Below are 23886 nucleotides of genomic sequence, written 5' to 3'. Positions count from 1 at the left end.
CTACCATGTCTGGGCCATGCCTGTCAAAGTGCATCTTGTTTTCAATAAGTAATTTTATTTCGTTTTCTAATGTATCTTTATTTACAGTTGCTTGATCAAGATGACAGCAATCAATCTGAACAAAGTGAGGAAGAAATTAGGCAAGTAAAAGAAAGTGGAAAGAAAAAGAAGAAGAAAAAAGAGAAACCAAAGAAAGATGATGATGAAATTGATGAGCTTAATGACATTCCTGTGCATGACTTAGAAGGAGATAATATGTCCAAGGATGTAATTTTCAGCCGAAGTAATCTATTGCTGGCTGATAGCAAGCATCTGAAACCAGAAAATGAACTGAGAAGAATATTTGGTTCTCAAGTTATTCAGGCAGATAGAAGGTAATGCTTTCTTACAAAGTGCTGGCCAGGACATGGGATTTGGGAAATAAGTTTAGACTTTTATCTTCTGACATGTTTAAAGATATGGATTTTGGCTCGATTTTATTTTTTCAAATAGAAATAATTATTATCTAACAATTTCAAATGATGTTTGTTCTTCTTCAATTACAGGCCAGTTATTGGAAATGGAAGAATCAATAATCTTTCAAGAATTCAGATCACTATTATTTTGTCAAATTTTGTACTAAATAAACCATCCTTTTTTGTTTTGAAATAAAAAAAAAAAATTAGTTTTGATTTCCTGATTTCTAATTTGACAAAAATTAATATTTGGTGCTGTTCTTTGTGTCAAATTGAACTTAGTAGGGGTTTTGTCATTTAGAGGGAAATATTACATCAATATTATTTATTAGGATTCAAATCAACCCTGTTATTTGAACCTACACGTGTCTTTGATGAGGTTCAAATGTACAATTGGGAAGGTTTAATTATTTGAATTTATAGTGGAAGTAAGGTAAATTTTTATTCAGAAATCTCATCATTTATTAATTGCTCTTTCAGTCATTTATACTCAGAATATTCAGAAATCTTCCTTTGAAAATAAAATCATTAAAGCTAGTTTTTATTATTAACCTATGTCCAAAGTTAAAAAAGAATATCCATGAATTACAAAAACACAATTAGAAGCCAAAATAAAGGAAAATCAAAACTCATTGTTTTACTTCCACAGAGCTTTGTTCCAGGGATATACATGCAATGCATAGAGTATGTCATGGGCAGCCTCCCACAATTTTCAAAGTGAGTATTTTTGAATAATAGATTATGCCCACATGATAGAAAACTAACATGCCTAGATAGAAAACCAACTAAAAATCAATCATTACAACTAAAAGAGCAACAATTTCCAGGCCCTAGAGATGACTATATAATTGCTGTCAACTCGCCTCTAGTCAGACTAAGTTGTAATTCATAATTTTTTCAATAAACAGTATGCCATTCTTTGTGATGGGTGTGACAAGCGGATATGTACCGAGTGTCTAGACATGCCTGAACCTGAATATCTGCTTATCACGAAAATCTCCTGACGTGTAGATATTTGTATCAAGGGCCCAGCATGTAAATACGGATCAACTTCGTTAATGCTCAAAATCCAAGTGTTGAGAATATTGTATAAGCTACAATAAATAGCTTGAAAAATGAGATCATTGATAAAATCCCATCTCAAGCGGCCTTTCAAGAAATTGTCTAAGCATCTTTAAAAGACCTGGTAACATCACTAAAAGCTGAAATCTCACAAACTGTTGGTGAGATAAAATCCCAAGTGTCAGCACTGGAAACCCGGGTGTCTGAAAAATGCTTGCTCTCTGAAATGCGTTCCGAAGTCCAGACAGTAGTTCTTCAAGAGACAACAAGCATCAAAACCAATCTTACCTAGCATCTTGATAGTGAGATCCAGCGCCACTTTTCTGAAGAAAGGGACAGACAACATAGAGCCCTTAACATTGTTGCGTTTGGGGTCCCTCTGCAACCCAATGACCAGCTATTCATCAAGTCTTGTATTGATCAAAAGTATAAGCTCAGAGACGTCCACATCAATAATGTGAGGAGACTTCCGACCCCTACTTACGCTCTGCCATGTGCAGGCCCTCCTCCTGTTCTTTTTACTGTCCCAAGTCTGGACATAAAAAGGTCAATCATCAACCGCTCCCGCGAGCTCCACAAGGATATACAATTTCGTGGTGACGCATCCAAGACAGAGAGAAACAGGAGAAAGGCCTTAGTTGAAGAGTTGAAAAGAAGAATAAGCTCAGGTGAGCCTAACTTCATGATCTTCAAGGGCCAAATCGTTCCAAAAACGAGGCTGAGCATCACAGTTGGGAAGCCCCACCGCGGCCCCCTCCAAATCAATCCGCAATGGAAACCTAGTTATGTCATTGCATCTTCATGTAAATAGTTTTGTTTCCCCAGTGCATTGTTTTGATAAATCGTCAGTTGATATTTCTTGTGAAGCTTCATCCAATCCTTCTCCAAATGTTTCCCATGTCGATCTAAGTGTTATTTCTGCTAATGATAATTCAAATGTTCTATCTAATAATTTGTTTGTGTCATGTCAGAATTCAGCAGACTCAAGTTTTTTAAGTACCGTATCTGATGTTACCTCTGAGTCTCAACAGCCAAATTTCCCAAGTCAGAAGCCCCTTTCTGGAAATACTTTCCGTGTTCTTTCAAGCAATGTTGATTGTCTGAGAAATAAGCTTCTAGAATCCGGAGTGCTTCTTAGGGAAGAAGTAGCAGATGTTGTGAGTTTTGTTGAATTGTTACCGAAACATAGTTTTTTGGCGGTTACTGAAACATCCCTACAGATCTCGGGGATATCAACTATTTAGCAACTTGGAGCACCCAAATTGTCGAAGAGGAGTTGGTGTTTATCTAAGAGATAGTATCCAAGTTAGTGTTGTAAATCCTACTATGCTTGATATATCTTTGATTGAAAGTGTATGGCTTGATATCTCCATTGCTAATAAAAATTTGCGTCTTGGGTGCGTTTATCGAAGTCCAAGTGCTCCTTCCCTTGAAGGTAGTGAATTGGCCCTCAAAACTATTATTGATGAAATGACATCTTCAATATCCCTTCCTAGCTCATTTGAGTTAATAATCGCTGGAGATTTTAATTTTTCTGCAATTGAGTGGGTTGAAGGAACTGGACATTTTTCATCTAATAGTAGAGACTCGCCTTTTTTATCTTGCCTATCAAATAATATTTTTCATCAGACTATTGATAAGCCTACACCCCATAGAGCTGATCAGAATCCCTCGCTGTTAGACCTCGTCATATTGCGTGATACTGATTCCCTCATTTGTAATGATTATTTACCGCCAATTGCTAGTAGTGACCACCTAGTTATTCTGTCTGTGTTGTCCCTAAATAGTCCCCCTCAACCCAAATTTCGTCCTCAGACTTTCACCGCCTATGAGGCAATACAGCAGGAACTTTCATCTGCAAACTGGTCAATGCTTATCAACAGTGACATCAATGAGTCGTGCTTAAATTTCAAAAAAACTCTCCTTGCTCTTGAAAAGAAACATTCCAGGGTTATTTTTAGGAAACAGCCCAAAACACTTCCCTTCCTCACTAAGGAAGTTAAAAAGCTGATTAACCAGAAATCTAGAGCTTGGAAACGGTATATGAAGAAGAGGAACCAGGAGACCCTGTCAATTTATAAGGCAGCATGGAATCGTGTAACAGATTCTGTAAAAAAACTGAAATCTGCTTACGAGGAAAAATTAGCTTCTGAGATCAAGTTAAACCCAAAATCTTTATGGAGACATGTCTCTTCTAAAAACCCAAATCATCATACTATTCCTGAACTTGTTGACCACAGTGTACTACACTCATCTCCAATAGATAAGGCTGACATTCTAAATGCACAATTTGCTTCTGCCTTTACCCAAAACTCAGGTACTTCCTCACCAGATCCTCCATCGTATGAAGTTCTTTTCCCTATACCTGATCTGTCAGTAAGTGAAGTAATGGTTTTCAATAGCCTTGAGAAGCTTGATTTAAATAAGTCAAAGGGACCAGACGGTGTTCATCCACGTCTTCTTAAAGAGTGTCGAAAAGCTCTCAGTTACCCCCTGTGCATGCTGCTCTGGTTATCTCTTCAAAATAGGGAACTACCGTATGATTGGAAAACATCTTCGTCCTATAAGCATCACCTCTGCAGTTGTTAAGGTGCTTGAGAGATTTGTTAATAAAGCTCTAATTGAACATCTTGAGGTCAATAATATCCTTTCCACATCACAACATGGATTCAGATCTGGTAGATCTGTGGACACTAACCTCATCCAAACATATGAATTAGTGACTACACTGCTTGATAAGGGTTTCCATGTCGACATGATTCTTCTTGATCTGTCCGAAGCATTCGACAAAGTTTGTCATGAATTCCTCATAATCAAATTGAAGGCTGCAGGTGTCAATGAAGGTGTTGTTCAGTGGATTATGGGCTTCCTTTCGGAAAGATCACAGTGTGTCAGAGTTTTTGATTCACAAGGAACTCCTCATTTCTCTTCTCCCACAACTGTATTCAGTGGCGTGCCCCAGAGCACTATTCTTGGACCAACTCTTTTCAACTTCTGTGTTAACGATCTACCCACCCTTCTTTCAAATCTTATTACCCTTTACGCAGATGACTCAAAACTAGTTGGAAAAGTGTCTACCCCCTCTGACCAGCAATCAGTTCAAACAGGTCTTGACAGTCTAGGAAGATGGGCTAACATGTGGCTTCTGACTTTCAATGTTGACAAATGCCATGTAATCCATTTTGGCAAACACAGCAAGCATCATAAGTATTTCCTTCAAGACAACTTCCTTTCTGCTGTTTCCGATGGAAGAGATCTTGGGGTTATTGTAAATCACCAATTAAAGTTTAGCAGCCATGCTAAGTCTGTTTCATCTTCTGCAAATAAAACCCTTGGTATCATAAAAAGAACCATCTTCAGCCGATACCCTAGAGTTCCTATGAAGTTATATAAGGCGCTTGTTCGTCCACGCCTGGAGGTTGGAATGTCATTGGCAGCCCCTTTCTTCAAAAAAGATAAGAAGTTGCTTGAGGATGTCCAGTGTCGTGCCACTAAGATGGTTAGCAGCATGAATAAATTTCCATACGAAGAAAGACTACGTCGTTTGAAGCTGCCGACGCTGACATACTGAAGGAAAAGGGGTGACATTATTTTAACCAAAAAAATCCATTCTAAAAACACCCTTCCCAGTCTCTTTGCACAGCCCTTGCATTCTGGTACTAGAGGACATTCATTGAAGCTCTCAATGCAGCGTTCCACGAGTAGACATAGAAGCCACTTCTTCAGCCAAAGAATCATCAATATGTGGAACCAGCTCTCTGAAGAAACAGTTTCTGCTACTTCAGCTGACATGTTCAAATCCCACCTCAATAGGGAATGGCTCTGCCAGGAGTTCCTTTACAATTGGGAAGCTCCAGAGTCCTCCACAAGAGTCTAGTCTAACAGCACAATCTACACCAAACGAATTCTTTTTTTCATGGAGCATCACAAGGATGAATAATCCTTATATCGCTCCAAGCTGTGATTTAAGGTAACAAAATAAAATGTTTTTTAATATGAATGAAATGAGCATCATTAAAACTCACAATAGACTGAAATCATTTTATATATGAGGGGATACTCCCACTCATACCTCTGTTTTTCACGCTACAATCTAATTAGTACTTTCTTCAAAGCTTTTTCATTGCTTAAAATATAGTAAGTTGCCTCTCAAAACATTTGAAGGGGAAATACTACTGATGAAAGCAAATGAAATTATATTAGCGATCTCAGGCTTGAAGCATTGTGACACAGGATTTGGACTTTGTCACATTGTTCTTGTGTTAGGGCATTCATTTTAGGAGTATTTAGTCTTTGAAAAGTCCAAATTTTGCGTAAAAAGGGGGAAGCAGATAAGGGGGGCAGCAGCTTCCGAATATGTAGTATAATTTCTGTCTGTTTTAACGTCATCCCGAATGGTATGGGAGGATGTCGCAAGGAAAGATTTAAGGGAAATAGGAACTTCTTTGGAGAAGGTAAAGAGGGAGGATTTTAATACATCGTGTTGGAAGAGGAGATTGCGTTGCTGTATTGGCCTCTGAAGTTCATTATGATATCAAATTTAGAAATATGCTAAATAACATGTAGCTACCACCCCTCTCAAACTTTATGCTTCACCAATTTTTTCATTGATTGATAAAAGAAAAATAACCCTTAAGGGTTCAAATTTGGTTGAATGCATGAAAATATAGATCCAATCCCAATAATAGCTAATTCATTACATTCATGATACACGAACAGTATGTTGACTGAACCTGTAAATCTGCTATTTGCATGCTTCAAATGCTTATTCAGAAAGATACTTTGTAGATACTTTCTGTCCTTGTGGACCGTTTTTACAACCACAGATGCTGTTGAACAATTTCTAAAGAGACGGTTCTCTCAAAAACTGTTGAGAGATTAGAAACAGTAGAAAAACAGGGGAGAGATGGAACAATTCTCATTACTGGAAGTTTCGAAAAACTTTACTCTGAAAATTCACTTTTTTCATGTTATAACCTAATCCCCCTTCAATCAAGGTTGGAACTGTGTGCGACAATGGCCTTATTGGTATTAAATTATTGTCTTCAATGTATTGTCATTTTCAGGAGGAATGTGAGAGGCGCTAGCTACGGAAAACAGTTGTGGTTATCACAACCAAACCCAAACTGGGCTCATATGCCAAAACTTGGACTAAGTATGGACTTACTGGATACATCTGATGGGTTTTTACACTTTTCCTTTCGCCATAGCAAAGAATATCAAAAAGTTCAACTTCTGTTTCTCACTGCTCTTGAGTCTCATAACCCTGAAAACATTGTTGTAAGTCTACCACTTTCTGTATGTTAACCAAAAATAAGTTTAGCCTAAGTTTTGTCAAAAAGTTTCATAAATTTGAAAATATTGTTATATTCATAAAAATATTGTTATAGTCTAAATCCTTTATATTTTAGCAAGAAAAAAGTTTAGCCTAAACCTTAACCAAAAAGTTCCATAACCCCGAGAACCTTATCATAAGTCTACCTTTTTTGTATGTTACCCAAAAAAGTTTAGCCAAAAATTTAGCTAAAAAATCTCATAACCCTGAAAAATTTATTGTAAGAATTCCTTTTTTTTTGTATTTTAGCCTAAAGAAGTTTAACCTAAAACTAAGCCAAAAAGTGTTTTAACCTTGAAAACATTGTTGAAAGTAGAAACCAAAATTGAAATCGAAAGCGAGCAAAATTATCTAAGCCTATGCAATATATGTAGAATTGGCGCAAATATACTGACTGCCGATATTTTCCCTAGGCCTATGTTTGCGGGACTATGCAAAAATAGAACTATACTGAAAATGCAAAAAGCATCGGATTTTTTTTTACATTATAAACATTAAACGCCTTAAAATGTTTTTTAAAGTGGAAAATAAAGCATTTTAAGATGTTGCCATATGGTTTGAGTTGCTTAATCTTATGCGATTTCTTCACCCAATCCAAAGAAAGGTTCTCTTTTCGGTTTTGAAATGGATAATTCACGATTCTTGTATACACATCTAAAATGACGCTGTCTTAATATGCTTAAGTCTATAAACTAATATCTTTACGAATTCGTATCATTATTTGAGTTCCTCCATACTATGTACAAAAATAACAAGATTCTTGAGTTAATCTAATTGAATTGGACTTCTTTTAGCTTACAAAGGGATACCACAACAAATATAACATGCCATGGGCTCTAGAACTAAAACACTTGAACACTAAAATAAACCGTGTAAGTTACAGAAAACACTTTGGCAATCAATAGTATAATCAAACAGTTCGTGGTAACGAAATGTAGTAAGGAGCGACCAGGCTCAATAGTAAACGAAACTCTAAAAAAACAGAACTTCGATGCTAAAAGATATATCAAAAGAATCGGATTTTCATGCTGATTTTAAATATATAAGTTTCATCAAATTTAATCTTTGTCATCAAAAGTTATGAGCCTGAGAAAATTTGCTTTATTTTGGAAAATAGGGGGAAACACCCCTAAAAGTCATAGGATCTTAAACGAAAATCACACCATCGCGTTCGCCGTATCAGAGAACCCTATAGAAAAAATTTCAAGGTTCAATCTACAAAAATGTGGAATTTTGTATTTTTTGCCAGAAGACAGATCACGGGTGCGTGTTTATTTGTTTGTTTTGTTGTTGGTTTTTTTTTCCCAGAGGTCATCGTATCTACCAAGTGGTCCTAGAGTGTTGCAAGATGGCTCATTCTAACGGAAATGAAAAGTTCTAGTGCCCTTTTTAAGTGACCAAAAAAATTGGAGGGCACATAGGCCCCCTCCCACGCTCATTTTTTCCCAAAGTCAACGGAACAAAATTTTGAGATAGCCATTTTTTCCCGCATAGTCGAAAACAATAATAACTATGTCTTTGGGGATGACTTACTCCCCCACAGTCCCTGGGGGAGGGGCTGCAAGTTACAAACTTTGACCAATGTTTACAATACAGTAATGGTTATTGGGAAGTGTATCGACATTTTCAGGGGAATTTTTTTGGTTTGGGTGTGGGGTTGAGGGGAGGGGGCTATATGGGAGGATCTTTCCTTGGAGGATTATTTCATGGGGGAAGAGAAATTCAATGAAAAGGGTGCAGGACTTTCTAGCATTACTATTAAACAAAAAGAATGAAAATATAAACATGAAAAAGTGTTTTCAATTTAAAGTAAGGAGCAGTCTAAAACTTAAAACGAACAGAGATTATTACGCATGTGAGGGTTTCTAAAAATACTTTAGCATAAAGAGCGAGGTATTTAGGAGGAGGTAAATGCTTCGCTCTTTATGCTAAAGTATTTTTAAGAATTTCAACTATTTATTCTCCGGCCTTTCTGATTCAGGGGTCATTCTTAAATAAGTGGGACAAAACTTAAGATCTAGTGTGAAGAGTGAAGTATTAACGAGGGGACAAACCCCCTCATATATATAATCAAAATATAAGAATATAAAAGTTTGTTACGTAAGTTAATTCTTAAGTTACGTATATTTTTGACTAATAAAAACGTTCGTTAAAAATTAAGAGTTCTAGTTGCCTTTTTAAGTAACTGAAAAATTGCAGGGTAACTAGGCCTCCTTTTCCACCCCTTATTTCTCAAAATCGTCTGATCAAAACTAAGAGAAAGCCATTTAGCCCAAAAAAGAATTAATATGCAAATTTCATTTTAATAATTTATGTACGGAGAGCCAAAATTAAACATGCATTAATTCAAAAACGTTAAGAAATTAAATAAAGAAAGTTTGACTCTTTGCCATAATTCTTCTTTTTAAAACAATTAAAAACTTTAGCGTAAAGAGCGAGGGATTGCAGAGGGGACAACCCATTTTATATACAGAGTAATTTCTGTTCGTTTTAAGTTTTAATGTCGCTCCTTACTTTCAGTTAAAAAAAAAACTAGTTTTTTTTTGTTTAATTGTAAGTAAGAACAATAATAAACTGACTTATCAGTAGTCAATTGTTATAATGAGTACAATATGGTTATAAAAAAAATGAGAAGAATTAAAAAAAATACGAAAAGAAAAGGTGATGCTGGTTAATAAAAGATAATTTTAAAAAAGGTGATGCTGGTTGATAAAAAGAATGACAAGAAAAGGTAATGCTGGTCAATAAAAAAGAATTAGAAAAAAATAGAAGAAAAAGTGATGCTGGCTAAGAAGAAAGAATAAAAAAAAAATGAAAAGAAAAGGTACTGCTGGTTAATAAAAAAGAATTAAAAGAAGGTGATGCTAGTTAATAAAAAGAATGGAAAGAAAAGTAATGCTGGTAAATAAAAAAGAATTTAAAAAAAACGAAAAGAAAACGCGATGCTGTTTAATAAAAAAGAATGAAAAAAATAAATGAGGCTGGCCAAAAAAAAGAATTTAAGAATGAAAGAAAAGGTGATGCAGGTTAATAAAAAAGAATGAAAAGAATTGGCGATGCTGGTTAATAAAAAAAAACTTAAAGATTCCAAAGCAACATCTTTGTTTACTTCCTTAGACACGAGCAGTTACAATGTCGTAACTACATGTGATGTCAAAAAATATTGTTTTTCTTAGTATTTTAAAGTAAGCAAGTTCATTCCGTCGTTCACAAAGTCTTTAAATTATAAATACGTTAGAAAAGTTGGCTTCAGCCTAGTTACACAAAGATTTTAACTACCACGTGTATAGTGAGGCTAGAGAAAAGACCTTGTTACAAAGAAATTGACGAAAACATACTAAATTCTAAACATAGATACACTGATGTAAGAAAAGAGTCGTTTAAAAATCACGTGAAAAATCACGTGATCCAGGAGAGGTTTAATTTCAGGTATTCCTGGCCATTTCTAACTGATTCTTATGTTGTTTCACTTATTAGAAGATGAATTGCGTTATTTGGTACACTTCATTATTTTAGTTGTTTCAGGGAAGGAACCCATTGAGGTACTGCGGTAATAAAGGATTTAATGATGTATAAGTGAAAAATAAAAGGCTCTTAAAACCCACAAAAAAAACACTTTTTTAATATATTCCTTAATTTTTGTACTGCCTTTCATATTGTGCTTTTGAAAGACAAACCTCTAAATATTATACAGATATATGAATTTCGATTTATAAATATTTTAATTTAGCTTTTTAACCCTCAACCTAGAATTGATAGTTTGAAACAAATTAGCTAATGTTGTTTCTTGTAAATTCGCTGTCTTAACGCAAGCCAAAATTCTGGTATCGTCGGCGAAAAACTTGTTGATAAATTAGTACCAAATTTTAACATGTCCACAAGGAAAACCGGTCAAAAATATTAACGTTATAAAAGAGAAAAGACTTTTAAATTTATTTTGCTTTTAGTAAAGGAAAAATGACGCTCTGGCCTTAAATAGGCTTAGGTGGAGTGTTCACAAGACGAAAGTGTCACCGGAACTGATAATATAAGTGATGTACAAACGCAAAAAAAAGTAGAGAACCCAGAATTGAACCCTGTATGAATTAAAATAAAGTATTCTATAGGTATTATATTTATTATTTACACCACCTCCAAAAAGTAGTCTCCCTCACGTGAGTTTAAAAATATTAGGAAAATGTCCTAGTTTTTATGGTTTATTAGTCCTTAATTTCGAGTAAGACCAAGATATGTTTCTGCATCTTGGGACAGAATCAGGGGTTTTAAATGAGCTTAAATCGCATACAAAAGTTATCAATACCATGGCTAGCAAAAGGCTATTGAAAGGTTTATTAATAAGTCTGTGATTATCTGCAGACTTCTTAACCACTTTTTGCTCCTAAAATACTATTCTTGAGTTTTGTGTTTTTAGTAAAGGGCTTGTTTGATTAATGCTACAAACATGGGGGGGGGGTATCAGGAGTCAGTTTATTTGTGCTAATTTGTAGGTAAGCGTCCCACAGGCTTGGAAGCGATTTTTTTCCTTCGTTTTAAGTTTCAATTTCACTTTTTATTTTTTTTTTTTATTGTTTGCTTGGTTTTCGGAGAATAAAACAACTTTTTTCTCTCAAAGTTAAGAGTCGCCCTTCTATGTGTTTCGTGGTATAATTTTGTAATTTCAGGGTTCAGAGCTTATCATGTAAGAAATCCTGAAATGTTGCTTTCTATTACTTTTCTTTATATAATTTATTTGCGTTCCACCCTGCTTACCATTGTAAGCGAAAGGAATAAGTTGCAAAACAGGTTATCTAAAAGTATATACCCTACGTCTCTTTAGGTAGTAAATCTGAGTAAAAGTGAGTCGCATTTTTGCGCTTAGTAGGGCACTAATTCAAAATATCAGATTTAGTTTAAAACGTAGAAACTACAAAGTTTATCATGTAGGTACAAAACTTGACGAAAAAAAAATCAGTATATAAAGAACGTAAATCCATAAGTTTACATGTGGGTCTATTAGAATCTTTCCCTATGGGAAATTTTGTTACTATGGTGAGTGACTTTAAGACTTACTCTGTGGACGGAAAGCATGCGGTTTATTGATTCAACAATTGGATTCAATTGATCCTTCAATGCTTTAAAACTTATAGATAGCCATGAATTTCTTTTCAGCTTTTGCATATACGCTAGTAGATACTATCGCTTACAATACTTAGCGAGCGTCATATGCTGTAGTTTACTATAGTACGTAAATTGAAACAAATTATTGCGACTTTCGAAGGATGGAACGATTATAAGAAATTGCGGTAAAAGCAGTAGAAGGATCGGGTAGTACCTACGCAAAATATAGTTGTCAGTGTTTTATTTTTGGTGTTACTAGTGCTGATAGTTTTATCAATTTGGGCATGTAAAAGCTATGAGAAATTTTTTAGAAGAAAAAGTAGAAATTTATAGGGAACTTGCTTTCTAAGCTGTATGAACAGAAAGGTTATCCTCTAAGGTTTACCATAGGGGGGGGGGGTCGGGGGCGGGGCTGAGAAGTTTTTTTGGAGACAAGGAGGTTGAAAAGAATTTTTTTGCCAAAAAATCACGAATTTTTTTTTCCAAACTTTAATTGAGACAACAAATTTGCTCAATAGCTATCTTTCAATTAATCAATCAATCAGTTATTTATTAATAATAAAAAGAAATACAAAAAAATAATACACAATTATAAACATAAGAAGGTTACATGGTCCAAGAAGCTTGGCTTGTAGTGGGCCACACAATACAATAATAAAGCACTGAACTTGTAGAAAACACTAAAACACATAGACAATAATAAAACACTGGAATAAAACAAGAACACAGATACATATACATGGAATAAAAGAGAGAAGAGATGCATATATAATGGGTAGTAAATGAGTTTAAAAAAATCGAGTATAGAAATATATTTAGTGGCAAGTAACGGTAAAATTTGTGCTTCAGGCAGAGAATCTGATCGACTTCAAAAATTTGGTAGAAAATAACTGAGAAATAACTAAAAAGTAATAATCTTGGAAAATGTGAAAATAAACGTTTACCATAAATTATTTGTATCAAGAGTAAGTATATTGGGAACACAAACTATTGAGACCCTTTTCTAGTTTTGTTGCAAGGTATTAAGAAATACATACTTTGAATTTTGTGGAAGGGGGGGGGGGGGTACTTTTTCATAGTCAATATTGGACAAATCGCCAAAAAAAAATCAAAGCTTCAGGAAGAGATTGATTATGGACTTAGGTATTAAATCTTGTAAACTCTTCTCTTGACCAACAACCGGTTTGTGAACAATAGTTGTGGGTGGAACTGACCAATAGACCAAATCATTATTTGAGAGTTTTGGTGGCCAGTCTCGGGGTTAAACTTTAGGTAAAAGCCCAATAGAGTCTTGATTAATTACAAATCTTATAATTGATATCTTAGGAAGTTCACATCTATCAATACTGTACTGGAAAAAGAGTTTTGCTTAGTTGAGTTTTGTCCTTATAAATTTTGGCTAGTGAACAAAATGGCAATGAAAAATGTCTTATTGTTTCTATCCAGACAAGGGTACTTGCTTTGGATAATCCCCTGATTTTGGTGCTTTCTGAGCCGCTTTTTTGCCTCTCTCTGCCACTTTGGCTGACTTTGTCAAGTGTGATTTACATACAACAATTTTGACATGTTTAAATGTACCATTTTTATTTGAATGAACTGTTTTTTTTTTTGTTGCTGGTTGTTTTTTGTGTTATTGATTTATCTGTTTATGTTCTATTTTTTTCCTTTTTTTTTGCAAGTGGCCCTAGTTGGTCTTAAGTTTAACAATAAATAAATAAATTAATAAAATAATTGCAAAATAATTTTAGTTCGTATTATCCTTTGAGAGGAGGTTATTTGGAATGATATTTTAGAGAATTTATTTGCCTTCCCCCCCCCTACTTTTTTCCATAAATGACAATTGAAATGTTAGATGGTGACGACTATTTTGGAAGAGTATATCGCTACTAGCCACAAGCATAAAAATAGAACTGATACATTATTTAGCTATAATAACTAATAATAAAAGATTATGAGCAAGTAAATGATTTGTAATTTATGTGTTTATCAACCTGAGGGTTATTCGTTTCTAGGCCTTACTGCAGTTGCATCCTGGACATATAGATTCACTTCTACAGTTAAGCGATATTTGCCGGATGGGTGAAGATCCTCAAACTGCAACTGAACTCGTAGAAAGAGCCCTCTATGTTTTGGAAACATCATTTCATCCGTCTTTCAATTTAGGGTCTGGTTGCTGTCGTCTTGATTATAGAAAACCCGAAAATAGGTAAACGTCTTTTAGAAACATTCCTACAGAGAAAGATCTTTCCCAGCGACCAGCTACTTCTAGGATTTGGTTATGATAGCTCTTGTCTTTTCTAACAAGAAAGGCCGTATCTAGGGAGGTTATTACTGGATTTTAACCCCTCCCGAAATTTTTGCCCAACTTGTAAACAACTGTAGAAATAAATTTTAATCCGTTTTGAAAAAAATTGTCCCCCCCACCCCTGTAGAAATACCCCCCTGAAGAAAAATCCTGGATAAGCTCTTGCCAACAAGATGACTAATCATCTAATACGTGTTGAGTTCAGGATGTATACAGGGACAATTTCATGAAATTAAAATTTCTTGGTTCGTATGTTTTCGAATAATTCCCTCTTTCTCTTTTATAACTTGGTTATTTTTACGAATTAACCCGTCCTCTCGAATTTAATGCCTGTTGACGTGTCTTATCTAGTATTACCGCTCCTAGAATTTGCATTGAGCAGTTTCATTGAAGTTTTTTTTTAGTTGTCAATTGAAAGAGGAAACTAGGAGGAAGCTGATTGAATTACCAAACTATGAAACTACATTAGTTGCTAATCAGTTTTATTTTGTGTAATGAAATTCAGTGATTTTCGGGATTGGTGCTATTTAGCTTTCGGATACAGACAAAGCTCTGTATTTATATTTTTATTATTTATAGTTTTAGATTATTTTAATTTTGTAATAGGTGCGGTTCCGCTATCCCAGGAACCGGCATTTCATACTTCATAACGAGTATAAAAATGTAATATAGAAATGTAGACAAGGGGTCCCCAGTTATTTCTTAAATTAAGATTTGTTTTCTTTTTGCACTTAAAATCCCTCAGCAGTTTTCTTCAACTTATTTCGAATTGTTAGAAAATCTTATCTTATTAAACGTAAAATAATCGCACATTTTTATTCATTTGTAATTTTTTTTTCTCGGAAATGATCCTATTTTTTTTCTGAAAATTGACACTTTACCATTTTCGGGTGTTTAGTAACGATCTAGTTTCATCACGACTTTGTGAAAATTCTTTTAGGGCCTTAATTTTGGAAAAAAATACGAATGACATCGTAAATACTTTGAATAGTTATAATAAATTTTGCTTAACATGAATGTCCGCGCTAAATGTTTTAAAAAGCACATTACAATTTAATTTTATTGTCGATAGTATAGAATAATATGTTTGTATAAATATGCAAAAGGGTTTTCCCAATAAAAATAATTTCAAATTAAACTTATTTTGCGAAAGAGATTAAAAAATTATCCTTCGTTTCATGGAGCAAAGCTTGGTCCCTTGATTAACAGTTGTTTGTATCTCTAAAAATAAGCAATATTTTCTCTTAGCTTGTGGAAACAGAATTGCGAGTACAAGTGTGGATAACGTTTTTTAGGACTACAGAAAAACACCCCACATTCAATTAAAGGAAATATATTACTATAATCAAAACGTTGTTAAAATCAAATTGAGAAATACAAGGCGATTTAGATATGTCTTGCTTAGAAAATGTCGGGTGTTAAAGAATACTCATGTGTGAAATTAAATCAAAGGTTGTGAGCTGTGCGCAGTCCCTTGCAAATTTACGAAACTTGGTGCCAGTGACCTTATCTCTGACTGCACCCATTCCTCTGCCCTGTCTCCAGTTCTACCCCCGTGCATCTGATGTAAATAAAAAAATGAGGTTTTAGTATAAAATGTCGCATTGCAAGACCAAAAAGGAGCCAATCACTGGACTGGGCTTATATTGGAAATGAGATAATTCAAGCCATATAAAACATCCACAAAGGCTTTGTTTCTTTTGTAAAAAACTATTTTAAAATCGTATTATGCCTTTACTGTTAAAAAGTTTTATATAGTTATGTATTTTAAGTAAAACTAAATGATAGTTTTGCAAAAACCTACAATTGTAGAGAAATCTCAGCAGTCGGGTTATTTGCGCTAACTTTATAGAGCTATGTTGCATAGGATGAGAACTGATTATTTTTTTCTTTTTTTTAAGTTTTAATTTTACTTACACTTTCATCTGACTTGGATTTTTACTGTTAATTTTTGATTATTTTTATTTTTGAAGAAATATACACATTAACCTGACAAGAAGTTATTTGTATTGCTTATACAGTGATACAAAAAAACAGGTTATTGCGAGTATCGTCAAAATAAAGCATTAATATAATTTTTTGTTTCTGATCTTGTTCAGACTTTCCTTCACATATTATGCTGTTTACCCATTATAGTTCTAAATTCTATACGAGTTTCATCGGTCCAAAAATATTTGCCACATTGGTGGACGTCACCCAAACCTGGTGAAATTCTATCAAGGGATCTTTCTAGGCTGAAAGGTGTCAAACACCATGCCCTCTTTAGTGGACATTTCCAAAGATTTGACGCTAAATTACTCAGTTTTGAAGAGTCGAAATTTATAAATGGAAAACGTCAGCATAAAAAACGCTTCATATGAGCGCTAACCGATTAAAATTTCTAGGTCAAAAGCTGCTGCAAATATCCGCATATTGACTTAAAACGATAGTTCTTAGATTAAAAAAAAAATATTACTTTAGCCCACTAATTAGGCCATTCATATTTTTTTCTTCTTCTTCCTTATTGTTATAGATGCTGAAAATTTAGGGCAGATAGGAGCCCTGACTGTTATTTTAATTTAGATCGTTCTTTATGGCTCTCTTCAAACGTTTGATGTCAGTTGGGCAAAAAGGATGTTACAGAACAGCCATGGAATTATGCAAAGTTCTCTTCAACTTGTCCCCCACAGAAGATCCCCTTGGTAAATATGCTTGCTGTTTTATTTTTGGTTATGTTTAAATGTGTACCAAATTTTACATATGTAGTCCCAAGAATTAGTTTGTGAGTTAAACACACGGCTTCATTTCTTCAATTTTTTAGTCAATGACATTGTTTGCTCATGTTTGTTCAGGGAAGCAATTTCATTTTTCAACTATATTTTTTACTGTGTATTATAATGGAATCAAAGGTAATTAATTGGTCTAAAAAAAACTGTTTTTCTGCTTTATAGCGAATGAGATAAACAAGCAGCTGAACTAGGTTTTGACCTTAGTCATCTATCCAATCACCTAGGACAAGACAACATAACCCAATCATCAGCCATGATCATGTCCTAATTCATGCCAAGTTATCATTAATAAACGTAAGTCGTTATAAAACTACAAGCCAAAGCACCTCAAGTCTAATGACATCTTCCTAAGTGATCACCTCACATCAGGACTCATAAGAGGAATACATACCTGCCAATATGGGTTTCGACGCCTTAAATTCCTTACCCTGGCAGGTGGCACGTCTGCCAGAAGTTATGGCATCTCCTTGTTTGTTGTCCTTCGGGAAATAAAAAAAAACAAAAATTATAAACACCAATTTTGATCATACCATCCATAACAAACTCTCTTCAACGACTAAATAAAACAAATCTATACCGATCTGAAAACTTACCACCCTGAATAATATTCCCCTTATTTGCACAACAAACAACATATATTTAATATATTTTTTGTATATTTTGTAGAAAATATAAACCTAGTTATATATTAGCTTTGGATAAAATAGCTTGTATAAATTTGTTTTGAATATCAGCTGTTATTAGCTTCTTCAGATGCTGAACGACTTGGCAACCCTGCCTGAAAAGCTTGAATGTTTTAGCTATTACTCGAATAAGACATTTTTTCGGCTACCACAGACATTTTAGTGACGACAAAAATAAGTTTATTTACTATTCCTTAGCTTATAGAGGAATGTTATGTTAGGATAATAATAATGTTGTTTGAGCTCACTCTTTGCTATGGATTAAGAGCTATTATGCTTAAGAGCCATTGTTATTATTCTGAATCGTCGTACTGGCCTAAGAAAGTACTTAGTTGTCTCGCAAAAAAAAAAAAACCGTCGCATATGTAAACTTTCTTGTTTAATGCCGTTAGAACTGTTATGTAATTACCAAAAGTAACGAAATGTCACCAAGAACATTTAACTTATGGTGCTTAATTTTGTGGCTGATTTATTTGCTGTCCATTTGCAGCAGACAATTTATAAGCTAATTAGTTTAATGCGATCAATGAAATCATGCTGATGAATTGTGTTCTGATGCCTACCATTGAGATTTTATGACTAGAATAAGTCTAAATTTTCCCATCTTTGGTATTGAGCGGCCCCCTGTCTGTATCTTCTAAAGTCAGCTCCAGGGCTCAGAAACAATATTAATGTTTTCTTAATGTTGATATTTTGTGTCCGTACAGTAGTTTAACTGGTACTGTTAATTTCAGGCGTATTGTTAATGGTTGACTTCTATGCTCTCCGTGCTCAGCAATATGATTGGCTATTGGACTTTTTTGTCCAGTTCGAAGGATCTCGCAATTTGAGCCAACTCCCCAACTGGGCTTACAGTGTTGCCTTAGCTAAATTTCTTCTCTCGCAAAATGACAGTAAGGTAAGATTCTATTTATTATATTTATCCAAACATTTGAAAAGCCTAATGTGCCAAAAGCCAATGAATATGCCTCCATGGCAATGGGTAAATATAAATCCTACGGAAGAAAATTGAATCAAAACTACTTCAACTCAAATTGTATTGTTTTTGAAACATGGTTTGTCTTAGCTTTATTTTATACGACTATGAGGCATCCTATTTCTCGCTACTTGCCGACAGCAAGGTAGTTAATGGGTTCGGTATGGAATCAAGAGTCCAGTTTGGATTGAGTTTTACCCCCTTGTATATTTATTATTTGACCAAATCTTGTCCAAGGAAACATTATCATAGGATGGGAGGGGCTGGTATTTAGTTACAAAGCAGGCGGAAATGTCATATGAAGACAAGGTTGTCATATGCTGACAAAGTTTAAAATACAAACTCTGGAAAAAAGAAGAGAGAAACTCTGCATGGATTTTAGAAGAAAATCTTTGATCTACAAAACTCTTTTCCCCCCTCAATCCACAACAAAACGACTCCCACGCATGGTTGCAGTGCCTGTTGAGAAACTTCAGCCGGTACGCTGTGCCCACCAACGGTTAGCAAAGAGTTGTATTAATAATTTTTTTAAAATGTATAACAAAAATCAGAAGGATTGATTAATGTTTTGTTTTCTTTTTTTCTTCTTTTTTTGCGTTGCTAATTAATGTGAATATACCGAAGAAATTGAGCAGTGCCATGAAAATTTTTGTAAAAATAAAAGTTTATCTATCTATCTGTTTATCTAAGGGGAAGGTAAATATCCTCTAGATTTAGCTTGTAATGATGATTTGAATGTCCAAAGGATAAATGCTAGTGAAACGAATGATTTTTTTTTTACGGTGAGAGAGTATGTTTGAAATTAAGTGTTAAGAGAGCTAGGTCACTCAAAATATAAATAATTGTGGGTAAAGAAGCTAGGTTCGGTAATTGAGAAAATTAGCTTTACTTACCTTGGCAGCAGTTACTATGAAAAGTTGGATGCAGTGAATATGTAAAAAGTTGAATAGGTCTTATATTGCCCAAACAAACATTCGTCCGTGACTCTCCTTCTGTGAAAAAATACGAAATTTCTTATCTTTAGATATAGCAGCTCAAAACCGCTGGTACTGTACTCTCTGATCTGTCAGATTTGACGGTGTTGAATTTGCTGATGAGTTTTCATCCAGGTCAGGTTTTTATTGTGGTGTTTAAACCCTTTATCTAAAATTATGTCCGGAAAACTCAGTCTAAAATTTCAAGTATGAATTTTAGGACTATAGTTCTTTCGTTTTTGAAGGGACTTTTTTTTTCTAGGGGAAGTCCCTGCTTTCCCTCTCCTGTACCGGAAAGCAAATGGATGAAATTATTCATGTTATTCTTAAGATACTTCCGCAGAAAGAGAGGAGCTGTCACTCCTTATAATATCTAAAGAGATATTATATAATATCTAAAGAGATATTAGATATAATACCTTATATCTAAAGAGAGGATATCTAATAATCTTTATATCTAAAGAGGTATTATATAATATCTAAAGAGATATTAGATATAATATCTTATATCTAAAGAGAGGAGCTGTCACTACTGCAGATACATTAATGAATGCCTCAGTCAAATGAAGCTTATAAAGAGGTATCTGTAACAAATATTTATTTTGTAAGGGCCGCATAATTCTTTAGGGACAAATGTACCATCATGAAGCAAGGCCTTTGGAACTGGAAAGCTGTATAACCTGTTTTTTGATGGTTCTAAATTGATTCTCTATGCTCGACGGCCTTTTGATTTTATTGGGGCCAAAGGAGGTGTTTTGTGCCACAAACACAAAATGGCATAAACCGCAGCTTTACCGTGGTGCTGTTTCTTTTGTCACCCACAAAAGGCGCTAATGATTTTATTTCCCGTTTGACCGAGCCCACTTTCAATATTCTAAGATGATTGGCTCCATACGACCACCCTTAACAAATTTTAGATATTTGGATTCACCATGAAAAGAAGATTATTTAGAGTTTTGGGGTTTAAGACTCCTTTTCTTTAGTTTCCCTTACTATTAGGAGGAGTGGCTCTTTACTGACAATTCGCTGACAAGAACTGTTTAATAACTTTATGTAGTTGTCTAAGAGCAATTACAAGTCTTTGACCCCGCGTCTGCTGTCTTTCCTAGAAGTAGAATCGCAAGATAAAGTGAATTTCCCTTCTCGATGAGCTTACATCCTAACACTATATCTAACTCCTATTCCACGAACGATTCCAGATGTATTAGTAGTTGATATACCCTAATAAAAATTCGGCCTTATTATAAACGTATTATCACTGTTTATACAATCAGCTCATTCTTATTTCCAATAATCCTTGTTCTATTAAGAGGCTACAAATCGTAATCGACCGGTAGCCTGTGTCTGGTACGTATATCTGTCAGGGGTTGCAGGTTCGAACTCTGAAATCCAAAAACTTGCCAACCTTGAAGATGCTTATAATAATGCAGAAAAAAGTGAACTAAAAATGTGTAAGGTTTATTCCGAGTCGTTCTATAAAACATTTGTTCTTAGCAGCAATCAGACAAGAGCATAACAATATGACCAAAACATTTCTATTATCGCAATTTATGGCGATCTTTCTTATAAGTAATTCTAAATATAACCACTGTTTAATTATTTACTGCTAAAAATTTTGTCGGGTGATTTATTGCTCAGTTGGAATAATTTTACAATTTCCTGAAGATTTGAAATCCTTACAAAACACAGACACTACAGATTAAAACTTTTATGTCTAGACCGATTTTGCTTTTTTTTTTCTTACTCATTAGCGTCATGTATTTGAATAATAGATTTCTCCAAATGAGAATTAGAAGCATCGCTACTGCTGTACTGTTACACACTAAAGAGTCTCATCTTAGTTATGCAATTGATGAATGGCTTTCTACATTTAAGGCCCCTTCACAATGAAATTCAACTGATACTGAGATTTAGTTGGCGTTGATATGAGACAATTTGATTTTTCATAGAAATCTATGATCAGTGAAAAATTGTGTGAAAAAGTTCTGGTTGGCTGTAAAATTCTATGAAAAGTTGTGATTGGAGTAAATTAATGCTAGCCAAATGTCGGTTTTGGCAAAATATCAGTGTGGATTGGGTGTTAGTGCCCCAATAGCAGCAAAAGCTCTATGGGTAATGATGAATAACTGACTTTTTTCATCAATCACGTCATGATTTTCCAGGAGGGAGCTAGAGGCGAAAATAAAAAGAGAAAAGAAGTAGCCAGGCCACGTCCTACTGTAGAAGAAGCAGATAAGTGTCTACAAGATGCATTAATAATGTTTCCTGGCCTCTTGAAGCCGCTAGTTGACAAGTGTAATATACAACCAGATGAATCGGTTTTCAAAAATAATATATTTGGTCCAATGGCAGAATACAGGTAAATTTATTGTCGTCAACTTTTTTCAATTGCTGACAACGTTATTAGCTATTTAATGTTTCTCGAGGGCCCTTCAAGATATACAGCGGCACAATGTTTCTCATTTGGAATTTTAAATTTGAAAAACTAAACAATGGATTTCATATTCTCCTCTAGTGGGCAGCAACTGTTTACGTTAAGATCACAAAAATAGAGACGTTAGTACAATAAGTATGATACGCTATTAACTTTTTTTTTTGTCTTTTTCCTGCATTTGTCTAATACTTATTTTCGTTTGATAATTCAGATTCTTAATTTGGATTGTCGGGTCATGACGAGACCAGATGATTCTCACGTTGTGTTTTGTCGTTTAATAATGTCAAGTTTGAATAGTAGAAGAGGTAGAATGATAAAAAGTGCATACAGTCTCAACTGGCCAAGTATCCGATAGAAACATATTTAAGGTGATTATTATATTGAAAATCATTTTCATTATAATAGAAGCTGTTGTTGCTTTAGTGATAAAAATTACTATTCAGTCTTTTTGCTTTCTTTTTTTATTACTTTTTTCAGTCTTTTATTACTTTTTGTTACTTTATTATTAATATTTTATTTACTTTCTTTTTTACTTTTTTTTTGTTATACCCCCCTTGTATCCCTGACCATGGAGCCTTTCGAGGGGGAATAAGTGTATTGAAATTCCATTTTAAATTGTATTTGTATTGTATTGAATAATAATAATAAACTTCTTCTTCTTCTTCTTCACTCATTTTCTTCAAATCATATGAAAAAGAACATCAGTGAACAAAAGGACAATGGAAAGAAAAGGAGGCAATAGTATAGACTATTCAATTGACTATCCGTCCTAGATTATCCGTCATACCCTTATAATAAGGGGACACGTGGTAAAAAAAAATGTAAATCAAATGTGTCCATTTTCTGGGTCAGATTTATATGCTGAACTGATTGTTTAGTCTAATAGTATGTATTAAAACTAATAACAAGGTCAAAATGGGACAAACTCAGCTTCTATCATTAAGTTCAGGAAACCGGATGAGGTGGATATTATATACTAATATAGACTCAGTTTCTCCTTTGCACAGAGACGTTATTGTAGCAACAGTAGCTCGCCATCATTCCTGATGGCGATCAGTCCTGAGATTTTGATTAGAGTTACTCTATTAAAGTCTTTGCCAACTTCGCCTCCCTGTTTAGCAGGCTGTCAAGGGTTATTTTGGGTCTTCCTGACTTACAAATATAAGACGTATCAAACACCAGGCGTCAGGAGGTATCCTTCCATCCTCTATCCTTAATATACGCGTTCAATACATCTATCACCACTTTGTAATGTCACCGACAATGGTTTACGATTTATCATCGAAGTCATCCCTCGTTCTCTCTATCTAGTCGTTAAAATAAACCTTAGGCGATTACTATAAAATGTTTGGAGTCGTCTTTCTAATTGCGCATTAATACACCAAGTTTCACAGTCATACATAGAGATAGATAGGATAATACTATTATAAATTTTATGCATTAACTTCTGGGGATATTTATTATTTTGAAAACATTTCTAAGGCAATTGAAAGCAAGGGTAGCCGGTGAAGAATTTCTCTTTCAGAATTAGCTTCTCGTGTAAGAAATCCGCCGAGATATTTGAACTGTTTTAGTTGTTTGATTTACGGTTGGCCAAGAGCCCTTGAGCTGAATGGGGAAGAACCGTATTTAACATTGATTTTGCCTTATTAGCGTTCGTCAAGATTCTGACAGCATTTGTCACATGTCCGAGTTCACTTATACTGTGCTCCATATCTTCTGGGTAGTGAGCGGGAAAAGAAATATCATCAGTGAAGTCCCCATCACAGACTTCTCTCAGTGGGCTCAATTGTACAC

The 23886-nt window shown here is 34.4% G+C and overlaps 1 protein-coding gene across 1 annotated transcript in view; it reads left to right on the top strand.

The window, feature by feature from the left end:
* Window positions 1-23886, top strand: part of LOC136028143 (ribosome quality control complex subunit TCF25-like) — a 41769-nt gene that overhangs the window by 3548 nt on the left and 14335 nt on the right. The window contains exons 2-7 of the mRNA XM_065705804.1: window positions 88-374; window positions 6584-6797; window positions 13962-14155; window positions 16817-16935; window positions 18440-18603; window positions 21818-22014. Of these exons, the coding sequence (XP_065561876.1) occupies window positions 88-374; window positions 6584-6797; window positions 13962-14155; window positions 16817-16935; window positions 18440-18603; window positions 21818-22014 (1175 nt within the window). The remainder of the gene's footprint in view (window positions 1-87; window positions 375-6583; window positions 6798-13961; window positions 14156-16816; window positions 16936-18439; window positions 18604-21817; window positions 22015-23886) is intronic.

Source organism: Artemia franciscana, chromosome 6 (genome assembly GCF_032884065.1).
Source record: "Artemia franciscana chromosome 6, ASM3288406v1, whole genome shotgun sequence".
Lineage (NCBI taxonomy): Eukaryota > Metazoa > Arthropoda > Branchiopoda > Anostraca > Artemiidae > Artemia > Artemia franciscana.
Note: the sequence above shows the minus strand (reverse complement) of the source record. Positions and strands in the feature narration are given on the sequence as shown.